Raw genomic sequence first — 11,890 nt, forward strand, 5'->3', positions numbered from 1 at the left:
GCAACTCAGCCCAGCCTGGCGGCACCCAGCTCAGGTCTGCACAGTCTGCAGATGCTCCTGTGGCAGAGTAGGCCCAGGGTACAAGAAGGTTCTCTATGGCTCCTGTTAAGAAGGGAGGGGTTTGGGCTCCACTGTGACCACCCGTTTGCCCAGCAGCCAACTGCCAGGAAGCACGGGTCAAATGGCCCCATCTCCTATGGTTTCTGGTCGAGGTATGGAATAGGGCAGGCAGAACACTGCAAAGCTGCTGGCGTCCCATCTCCAGAGGGACCCCCACATGCAGAACTGCTCACTGCATGTAGCATAAGGGGACTGTGGCTCTGGAGGACCCTTCCCATTTTCCCCCCAGCACTCTCAGCTCCACCCCCACATCGCCACCCACCTCGATTGGGCCTCCAGATCTTCTCCATTCCATGCCGCATAAGAACAATGCGTGAGAGTTCGGTGAAGGATTCAATAACATTGAAGTTGCACAGGGGGCTGACCTCAAAGAACGTCATGCAGTTCTTCTCCGCATAGGCACGGGCCTGCTCGGTTGGGACTTGCCGCTTGAAGGCCAGATGCAGCCGGTTCCCAACAAGGATCCGGGGGACCCCAGGTGCGTGCTTGGGTTGGGGAGACACACAGTATTCAGAGGCAAATCTCAGGACACACCAACCCCTCAGTCTTGAGCAGACCCCCATCACCCACAAGCTATGGAGTGGTTATAGCAGGCAATATACCCAGGTACAGCCTAGTCCTGTGCCTTCCCCTGCAGGGGTGCAGACCCACACCTACCTCATCAATCTCTTTGATCCACCGGTCAATGCCATCAAAGGACCAGCGGTTTGTGATGTCATATACCAAAAGGATCCCCTGCAAGGGAGACATATAGAGGTCACCTACAGAGGTCACCTAAGCGTGGACCCAGTAACAGTGGCACAGCAGACTTCGTGGGTTACTAGCATGAACATCAGATGGGAAATGTACCTGCTGCCAAACAAGGGGGCGGGTGGGGAGGGGACCTGAAGGAAACCTTCTGTAAGAGGGGGTGGCTCAGATACTACTCCCTCCCACCCCTGAAATGTCTTCAATTTCTGATCTCCAGGCACAGCACAGGCATTACTCTGAAACCATTCAAACATCACAGAAGCTAAGCTGCAACACACCCAGGTATGGGCTATGTGGCCACAGAGCTGCAAGATGGGAGCTGAGTGTCCTTGCAGTCAGTCCAGCAGTGAACTCTGCCCCAGGAGTACCTGGGGGCTGAGCAGAGCTGAACAGAGGCATTTCTGAGTCATCCAACCAGAAATCTGCAGAGCAGGGTGTTAGTTGCTACAGGAGCAGGTTTTCATGAGGGCTCCCCGCAACCAAGCTGAGCAGGATCTGCTATGGGGTCTTTCCCTGCTACATCCCTTAGAGACCAATTAGCAGGAGCTCAGCTCTGGGCTGTCTCACCTGTCCTGAGTATCTCTCAGCAGTGACACCCTCGTGGCTCTCCAGCAGGCACCCAGCCACCACAGTATTCAGCAGCACTCTGAACCCACCCAGAGAGCCACAAAGCTGCATATGACAGAGGACAGGCAAGGGCTGAGAGTGTAGGCAAGGGCAGTGTGCACCTCAGGGCCAGGGCTCAGAGCCTTCCCCTCCAACACACCCTCTCGTTTCTGCAAGACCAGTGTGGCCCCAGGTCTCCTGCCTCCTGTGGATAGCAGGCCTAGAACAGGGCCGCATCCACATCCAGGAGAAACCCCTCTAGCCCAGAGTGGAAACCCCCAGGCCAGGCACCCCTATGAAGAACTGACCAACCTGAGCCAGATGGGTGGGCAAAAAATGGTAAGACTTACAATAAATTAACACACATCTAGGTGTAAGCTCTGTTGCTCTGGCACAGGGACCTAGCCTATCGTTTGCTGCAAGGAGAGGGGTGGCTTGGGGGGTTCAGTGCCTCCTGAAGCATCATAGCAAGCCCTAGTGTGGCAATCTGAGTCGGAGCCCAAAGACTCCCCTGTCAGGGGGCAGCCCAGCACTGCTGAGAGCCAGGAACAACTATATGGTAGGCCAACACTCACTGGGAAAGCCGACGAGGTAAGGCATAACAGTCATGCAGAAAATGAAAATAGCAGAAGTGCACTTCACAGGTATGATCGGTGGTCAGATAGTGAAGCTCAGGGCGAGAGACGGCTGAGTGCTGTGCACAGGATGATGATTTTTCCCCCCGGTACAGGGAATTGAACCCAGGGGCACTTTACCACTGAGCTACATCCCAGCCCTTTTTACTTTGAGACAGAGTCTTGCCAAGTCCTTAGCACCTTGCTGAGTTGCCCAGGCTGGCCTGAACTCACAACCCTCCTACCTCAGCCTCCTGAGTCACTGGGATCACAGGTGCGGCCGCTGTGCCTGGCACCATATCTTACAGAATGAGGATAAATATAAACACAATACTGCACAGAGAAGTCTGGGTGGCAGGTGATTTCCACTTTCTTTCTTATGTTTTCCCCATTTCCTGCAATGACACTTGTGTCACATTTTAAAGGAGTGAGTAGAAGGCTCACTGAGGCTGGACAGGTTGGCTTTGGCTTCAACTGTGCCCTGAGGTGGTTGAGAGCCCTGGCCACCCCTCCTGGCTAGTGCCAGCAGTCCCAGTTCTCCTCTTATGTGCCCTAAGCAGGCAGGCCCTTTCTGGTACTGTCTAAATCCAATCAGTTGGGGTTATGAGCAGAAAAGGCAGGGTGGAAGGTCACAAAGACAAAGGCCAGCACTGGTCTCATTATAGGCAGAAAGACCCAGTAATCATGGATTTGTCTGGGAAAACTATTTGGGATGAACCAGAGGCAGGATAGCCAAGAAACCAAAATGTGGTTCCTTTTTTTTGTTTTTTATTTTAATATTTATTTATTTTTTTTAGTTCTTGGCGGACACAACATCTTTGTTTGTATGTGGTGCTGAGGATCCAACACGGGCCGCACGCATGCCAGGCGAGTGCGCTACCGCTTGAGCCACATCCCCAGCCCTGTGGTTCCTTTTTATCAGAACCAATCCCAAAAGAATCCCAGCATCACTCCTGTGTTTCAAAGAGGCAGAACAAGGGGAAAATAGACTACTTACCACATTTTGCCTTTTTAGTGATGAAGTAATATATGCTCTGATTTTTAAAAGCTAAGTAGTACTCTAAGGCATAAGTAAAAAATGTAGGTGCTCCCTTCCTCCAGCCCCCTGAGTGTCTCCCAGAGGTCCCCATGCCTCCTGGCTTACTTCTCACACTCAGGATGTCCCCTTCTGAAGCTCAGACCCACCCTCTCTGACACGAGCCAGTTCCCAGCCTCAGATGCTGCCTTTGGTAACAACCTGCTGTAAGGCCCCTTGGAGCGCCCCTGTTTTTGCTCAGCTCAGCCTCTAGGATAAACTCCTGGAAGTGTGACTGCTAGGTCCAAGCAGGGATGCCCTTCTGTTATGACTGCTTTCTGATCTCCAACCCACATGCCAGAAATACACAGGCTGGAGGCACAGCTACTCTGAGTTTCTGACAGATACATGGACCTATGTTATGAACTGAGATGGAGAGGTGCCTCAGTTAAAAACAAAACTTAGGGGCTGAGGACATAGCTCAGTTAGTAAAGTGCTTGCCTTGCTTGCATATACAAGGTCCTGAGTTCAATCCCCAGCAGCCCCACCTCACACACACACCAAAAAAAAAAAATGTATCCAGGTATCATCCTGCAGTCGCACAGCTCGGGAGGCTGGGGCAGGAGGATCTCTTGAGCCCAGGAGTTAGAGGTCAGCCTGGGCAACAGAGCTAGATTTCATTAAAAAGGGGGGCGGGGGGGCTGGAGTTGTAGCACAGCGGTAGAATGCTTGCCCTGTATGTGTGAGGCACTGCATTCAATTCCAAGCACCACATATAAATAAGCAAATAAAATAAAGATCCATCAACAACTTAAAATTAAAAAAAAAAAACAACAGTATTTGACAGGCTGGGGGTGGGGTGAAGCTTGAGTAGAGCACTTGCCTGGCATGCGTAAAGCCCTGGGTTGGGTTCAATCCCTAGTACTACAAAACAAACAACAGCCAGAGTGAAACCCTCCTGCCTGTTTCCTCAGCACCAGGCTCTGCCCAAGAACAAGTGCCACACTGTGTTCCAACATGTGCCACCCACACCCACAAGTGGCTGCTGTCCTCAGCAGTCATCTTGTATGGCTTTCCATATGAAGCCCTCCTCTACCTTGAGGAACTCATCACTACCACACCAGGTGGTTCTAAGCCAGCTGATCCTGAGCCCTCAACAGAACAGGACAGTTCCTTCACTGGCACAGCCAGACTCCCCTGCCCCCAGGCCCAGGTTCTCACACCAGGGTGACCATCTTACTCCCTCCGTGGGTAGCACCAGCCTTTGGGGCCTTAAGAGGCCACCTCTGACCTCAGCCACAGACAGCATATGTGCTTGGCCCATAGGTGCCAAGAGAACAGCCTGTGGCTCCTTGGTGAAAAGTAAAGGGATTCTGCAGCAGCCACAAGACAGTGCTGTACATGACAGGTGACGAGCAAGACAGTGGCCAGAGGCCTCTGTTGGTGCCATCTTCAAGACCCAAGATCCACAGGCCTCTGTCGTCATGAGGGGGTCAGAGAATGACACTGCTTGATCTGGAAGGATGGTGCATGCCATCAGGGGCTGCACACAGAAGCATTGCTACACTTGCTCTAGAGACTCCATTACCTCCCTGCTGTTCCCCAAGCAGGACACACACAGGAGAGACAGGACAGTACCAGGGCAGGCTCAGGGGCTTCTCCTGGGACAAGGCCACTAGGAAGCACCTGGCACTCCCCACCTGAGCCCAAGATGTGCACTTGGGGTTTGTAATTACTCTTCTTAGCCAGGATATGGCAACTAAGAACTTCCAAAAGTAACAAAGCAAATCAAAACCCACCTATTGCCATAGATACTTTGGAAAGAACACAGAAATGATGACACCTGCTTTGCTTCCCAGAAAACAGTCTGGCAGAGGCAGAGCTTAATAGTGCTATGGTGGGAACACCACAGGTGAGCCCAGCCAGGCTTACTCTAAACTGCCTTTCCATGACTTCCCAATAACCCTCTATGCCCCACCAGGGTAACTGCTCTCTTTACTATATTGTCCTATTGTAAAAGTCTACATGTTTATTGCAGAAACTAGAAAGTGCTGAAAAGCAAATGGAAAATAATAAACTTTTTTTGTTGTTGTTGTTGTTACTGGGGACTGAACCCAGAGGTGCTCTACCACTGAGCCATATCCCCAGCCCTTATTTTTTGAGAGAGGGTCTACTAAGTTGCTTAATCCTCACTAAGTTGCTCAGGCTGGTCTTGAACTTGCAATCTTCCTGTCTCAGCCTCTTAAGTTGCTAGGATTACAGGCGTGTGCCACGGTACCAGGCTTTATCTTTTTTTGCAGTGCTAGGGATCAAACCCAGGGCCTTGAACATGGTAGGCAAGCACTTTACCACTGAGCTACATCCCCATCCCCCAAAACATTTTTTTAAATATTTTTTTTAGTTGTATATGGACACAATACCTTTATTTTGTTTTTATTTTTAATGTGGTACTGGGGATCAAACCCAGTGCCTCACGCATGCTGGCAAGTGCTCTACCACTGAGCCACAACCCTGGCTTCCCAATAAAATATGTTTAAAAATAGATGTAAAAGCTGGGCACAGTGGCACATGCCTATAATCCCAGTGGCTTGGGAGGTTGAGACAGGAGGATTGTAAGCTCAAGGCCGGCCTCAGCAAGTTAATAAGACTCTAAGCAACTTAGTGAGACCCTGTCTCAAAATAAACAAAAAGGGCTATAGGTATGTGGCTCAATGATAAAGTATCCTGGGTTAAAAAAAAAAAAAAAAATGTATAATCTTTTTTTTTTTTTTTTTTTTTTTTTTAATGTTGCCCAGGCTAGCCTCCAACTCTCCAACTCATGGACTCCAGCCTCAGCTTCCAGAGTAGCTGGGATTACAGGTACATGCCATCACATCCAGCTTAACAAGATGTATTTCAATAGCTCGGGGAGGGTGCTGTGGCCATTGTGCTATGTTCAGGGCACATTCCAAAGCACCAGGCAAAAGGCCACTGGCCACAGCTTGAGAATAGCAATGCACTGCAGGGACACTGAAAGCAGGTGCACTGAGGACATGGTCAACACTGCGGGGAGGCTTCCACGCTCAGAAAGAGCGTCAAGGAGGATGGCTGTGTGCAGTACTGGGGATTGAACCCAGGGGCATCCCACCACTGAGCTACATCCCAGCCCTTCTGATTTTGAGTCAAGACCTCTCTTGAGCTTGAGACCCCTCCTGCCTCAGCCTCTCAAGTGCCTGGGATCACTGGTGTGCATTACTGCGCACAAGTGCCATTTCTAGAAGACCTATGCTTACTATGTCTTGAGGTTTTCTTTTAAAAAAAAAAAATACTGATGGGTAAAAAGTCAGTCCCAGAGAAGTTGATTAGAGCAGGCCACACTGGACATTTAATATACAGGCTATCAGGGAAAGCCTGATGTTCATATGTCAAAAAAAACCCTAAAAAGGAATAATGTGCTTTGGATATTGGACAGGACAGCTGCCTGACCAGAAAAGGTCACAAGAAACCAACTAAAAAGCAGCAAGAGAGTGTCACTGGTCTTACCTGTGCGCCCCTGGAGTAGGACCTGAAGATGGTGCAGAACCGGCCCTGGCCCGAAGTGTCCCTGAAACACATAGGGAGTCAGAGGGACCTGAGTGAGGGGTCATGTCCTCCGCTCTGGCTCAGCAGCTCATCTGGACATCCTGGAGAGACCAGGCGAGGGAGCCAGAGAAGCGCAGAGAGGGTATGCCAGGAAGATGCCAACTACACAGATCATGCCAGCCCGGTGAGTAACACCACAGAGGCAGACCAAGAGGGCAGCCCTTGTCTACCTGCTCAATGAGTCCCACTTGGGCCTGGAAGTCCAGGACACTATCTGGAGAACCCCAGAGACCAATGAAATTGTTGTCGCAGACTTTGAAGTTCTGGGAAATGTTTTTGTTGTTGTTGTTGTTGGGCCTTTATTTTATTTATTTATATTGGTGTTGAGAATCGAACCCAGTACCTCACACATGCTAGGCAAGCACTCTGCCACTGAGCCACAACCCAGCCCATGAAATGTGTTCTTTAATGTGTAGCCCAGGAAAATGCCAGGAGAGGCAGCATCACCCACTGTGGAAATATGTCTTTTGGGGCAAAGAGGGCATGGGCCCTGTCAGGAAAAGATGCCTTAAACCTCCTGTTTTCCTATCTCGGAACAGAGTCCATTCCCTGCTTGAGCAGGGCCTGTTTAAATGGCAACTACAAGCAGGATATAAAGAGGGTGCCTTCCTATTTTACCCCATGGCTCCCCGTCTCCACCCAACACCCCAACTTACCAGAGCTCCAGCTTGACACGCCTCCCGTCCAGCAGGATGGTGGTTGTCTTGTAGTCAATCCCTGTGAAGAAGCACAGGGGTATGGCAACCCTCAGCAACCAGCCTCCCTAGAGCTCAGACTCCTCAACTGAGCCTGTGCTGCAAAGTGGAAAAAAATGTCTCCCTGCAACCTGCTGGGGAATAGGGCAGGAGTACTCCCTGTGGCCCCAGCCCAGCCCACCTGCACACAGCAACCACAGGACAAGGCAAGTGCTGAGGTCAGGACAAGGCAATGACTGCAGGCTGGTCACACCAGCCTTTCCAGGGGCTCTGAGTCTGGCAGGCTGGAAGGACATGGCTCACCTCCACTTTCACCTACTAAATGTGGATTCTGAGGCTAAACTCTCAAAGGCCTGCTGTGGCCCCAGGAACTCACAACTGAAGCATTATCAAGGATGAGGCAACTTAAAGATGTTGTTTCCTTCCCATCCCCTCCTTCCCTTCCTCTTGTGTGTGCAGTACTGGGGATTGAACCCAGGGGCATCCCACCACTGAGCTACATCCCAACCCTTCTGATTTTGAGTCAAGACCTCTCTTGAGCTTGAGACCCCTCCTGCCTCAGCCTCCCAAGTGCCTGGGGTCACTGGTGTGCATTACTGCGCACCAGTGCCATTTCTTTGGAGAGCTGTCCAGAAGACCTATGCTTACTATGTCTTGAGGTTTTCTTTTCTTTTTTTTAAAAAAAAACACTGATGTGTAAAAAGTCAGTCCCAGAGAAGTTGATTAGAGCAGGCCACACTGGACATTTAATATACAGGCAACAAGAACCCTGTCCGCAGCTCCTGCCCATAGTGCTCAGTCCTCATTCATACAAGCCTTAAACATATCAGGTTCTCCTTTTTTTGTTTTTGTACCAGGAATTGAACCCAGGGATGCTTTATCACTGAGCCACATCCCCAGCCCTTTTTTTTTTGTTTTGTTTTTTTAATATCTTTATTTTTATGTGGTGCTGAGGATTGAACCCAGTGCCTCATGCGTGCGAGGCGACCACTCTCACTCTGAGCCACAATCCCAGCCCCCAGCCTTTTTTATTTTGAGACAGGATCTCATTAACTTGCTCATCTCAAACTTGTGATCTTCCTGCCTCAGCCTTCTAAGTCACTGGGATTATAGACTGTATCATGGTGTCTGGCAGGTTCTCAGCTTTTATAACCCTTGCTCCAAGGGGGCTGGAAATGGGCATTTTTTTTTATTTTTATTTTTTTAAGTTGTAGATGGACACAATATCTTTGTTTTATTTATTTATTTTTGTATGTGGTGCTGAGGATTGAACCCAGCATCTCAAGCATGCAAGGTGAGTGCTCAACTACTGAGCTACAACCCTAGCCTGGAAAGGGGCATTTTAAACATACATGTCACTCTCAAACGATGGTGTCTGTATATCTGTAGGTGTGTCTGTCTTTATATCTGTGTCTGTGTCTCTGCATATCTCTATATCTCTGTGTTTCTCTATTTTTGTGGGTCCATGTGCCTCTGCATGTATCTCTATACCTCTGCATATCTATTTTTTTGTGCATGTGTCTGTGCATGACTGTGTGTGTGTGTGTGTGTGTGTCTGTGTGTGTATGGCTCTATCCAGGCAGGCAGACCACTTGGCACCCCTTCAGCCATCAGGAGCTCCTTTCAGGCATTTGTTGGCCTAGCAAATTAGTGACTGTATATCAAAACCTTGTTGTTTTGATATACAGCCAATACCATGCTGGTTTTGGTGCTATTGCTCTGTAGTATAGTTAAGATCTGGTATTGTAATGCCTCTTGCTTCACTCTTCTTGCTGAGGATTGCTTTGGCTATTCTGGGTCTCTTATTTTTTCAAATGAATTTTATGACTGCTTTTTCTAGTTCTATAAAGAAGGTCATTGGGATTATAATAGGAAGTGCATTAAACCTATATAATGCTTTTGGTAGTACAGCCATTTTGACTACATTAATTCTGACTATCCAGGAGCATGGGAGGTCTTTCCATCTCCCAAGGTATTCTTCCATTTTTTTTTTTTTCTTTAGTGCCTTCCTATTTTACCCCATGGTAAATAGAGCTCCTTCACCTCTTTTGATTAACTCCCAAGTATTTATTTATTTATTTTTTTGAGGCTACTTGAATGGGGCAGTTTTCCTAATTTCTTTCAGTAGATTTATCACTGATGTATAGGAACATGTTTGATTTATGGGTGTTGATTTTATATTCTGCTACTTTGCTGAATTCATTTATTAGTTCCAGAAGTTTTCTGATGAATTTTTTTTTTTTGATCTTCTAAATATAGAATCATATCATTGGCAAATAGTTTGAGTTCTTCTCTTCCTATTCATACCCCTTTAATTTCTTTCTCCTATATAATTACTCTGGCTAGAGTTTCAAGGACAATGTAGAATAGAAGTGGTAAAAGAGGGCATCCTTGTCTTGTTCCACTTTTTAGAGGGAATGCTTCTTCTCAGCAAATGAAAGAATCAATAATGTGAAAAGACAGCCCACAGAGTGGGAGAAAATCTTTACCACATGCACCTCAGATAGAGCATTAACCCCCAGGATATACAAAGAACTCAAAAACCTTAACACCAAAAATAAATAAATAAACACACACACACACACACACACACACACACACACACACATCCCAACCAATAAATGGGCTAAGGAACTGAACAGACACTTCACTGAAGAAGAAATACAATTGATCAACAAATATATGAAAAAAATGTTCAACATCTCTAGCAATTGGAGAAATGCAAATCAAAACTACTTTAAGATTTCATCTCTGGGGTGAGGGGGTGGCTCAGTGGTAGAGCACTTGCCTAGCACGTGCAAGGCCCTGGGCTCAATCCTCAGCACCACATATAAATAAATAAAATAAAAGATCTATTAACAACTAAAAAAATATTAAAAAGAAAAAGATTTCATCTCTCTCTAGTCAGAATGGCAATTATCAAGAATACAAGCAATAATAAATGTTGGTGAGGATGTGGGGGAAAAGGTACACTCATACATTGCTGGTGGGACTACAAATTAGTGCAATCATTATGGAAATCAGTATGAAGATTCCTCAGGAAATCTGGAATGGAACCACCATTTGACCCAGCTATCCCACTTCTCAGTTTATACCCAAAGGACTTAAAATCAGCACACTACAGTGATGCAGCCACATCAATGTTTACAGCAGCTCAACTCACAATAGCTAAGCTATGGAACCAACCTAGGTGTCCTTTAACAGATGAATGAATAAAGGAAGCATGTTATATATACACAATGGAATATTACTTAGCCTTAAAGAAGAATAAAATTATGGCATTTGCCGGTAAATGGATAGAGCTGGAGAATATCATGCTATGCAAAATAAGCCAATTCCCTAAAACCAAAAGCCAAATGTTTTCTCTGATATGTGGGTGCTAATTCACAATGGGGGAGGAGGCTATGGAAGAATAGTTACTTTAGGTACAGGGGAGCGAAGGGAGGGGAGAGGGCCCGGGGATAGGAAAAACAGTAGAACGAATGAGACATTATTACCCTATGTCATATACAACTACATAACCGGCGATTCTATATCGTGTACTACCAGAAGAATGAGAAATTATATATCATTTATGTATGATGTGTCAAAGTGCATTCTACTGTCATGTATAATTATTAATCAGAACAAATTCTTTAAAAAGTATAAGGCCAAGCATGTTGGCTCATGCCTATAATCCCAGCAGCTTGGGAGGCTGAGATAGGAAGATCACAAATTCAAAGCCAACCTCAGCAACAGCAAAGCACTAAGCAACTCAGTGAGACGCTGTCTCTAACTAAAATAAAAAATAGGGATTGGGATGTGGCTCAGTGATTGAGTGCCTCTAAGTTCAATCCCCAGTACTAAAAAGGAAAAAATAAAAAGTATCAGCAGAGAGAAAAATGTAGCCCACAAAATGGAAGAAAATATTTGTAAATCATGTATTTTGTTATGAACTGAGAGTTCTATAAGTCAACTTGATTAAAAATGGGCAAAGGCCTTGAATAGATACTTCCCCAAAGATGATACACCAATAGCCACTGAGCACAAGAAACCATGCTGAGACAGTGGAATGAATCATATATGAATACATAACCAGTGTAATGCCACATGATGTACAATCACAAGAATGGGAAGCTATGCCCCATGTGTACATAACATGTCAAAATATATTCTACTGGGCTAGGGATGTGGCTCAAGTGGTAGTGCGCTCGCCTAGCATGCGCGAGGCAGTGGGTTTGATTCTGAGCACCACATAAACATAAAATAAAGATATGTGTCCACCTAAAACTAAAAAACAAATTTAAAAAACTACCCCAAAATTAATATATAGTCTACTACTATGCATAACTAAAAAAAAATGTGGAATACCGCCAGGAAAAGTGAGTCAGAACCAAGCTGCTCCTTCATGATGATGCATGTCTGTAATCCTAGCAGCTTGGGAGGCTGAGGCAGGAGGATTTTGAGTTCAAGGCCAGCTCAGTAACTTA

General features: G+C 46.8%; 1 protein-coding gene across 5 annotated transcripts in view; it reads right to left on the bottom strand.

The window, feature by feature from the left end:
• Positions 1–11,890, bottom strand: part of Rab40c (RAB40C, member RAS oncogene family) — a 33,562-nt gene that overhangs the window by 2,021 nt on the left and 19,651 nt on the right. For 4 of the 5 annotated variants that reach the window (XM_027940849.2, XM_027940852.3, XM_027940851.3 and 1 more), the window contains 4 exons: positions 7,383–7,443; positions 6,628–6,688; positions 778–855; positions 383–605 (listed from right to left, as the gene is read on the bottom strand). In XM_027940849.2, coding sequence (XP_027796650.1) covers positions 383–605; positions 778–855; positions 6,628–6,688; positions 7,383–7,443 — 423 coding nt within the window. Of the gene's footprint in view, positions 1–382; positions 606–777; positions 856–1,437; positions 1,602–6,627; positions 6,689–7,382; positions 7,444–11,890 lie in introns of those variants that run through there. The other variant, XM_027940854.3, reaches the window with a different exon arrangement.

The sequence above is a fragment of the Marmota flaviventris genome, chromosome 19 (assembly GCF_047511675.1).
Source record: "Marmota flaviventris isolate mMarFla1 chromosome 19, mMarFla1.hap1, whole genome shotgun sequence".
Taxonomy (NCBI): Eukaryota; Metazoa; Chordata; class Mammalia; order Rodentia; family Sciuridae; genus Marmota; species Marmota flaviventris.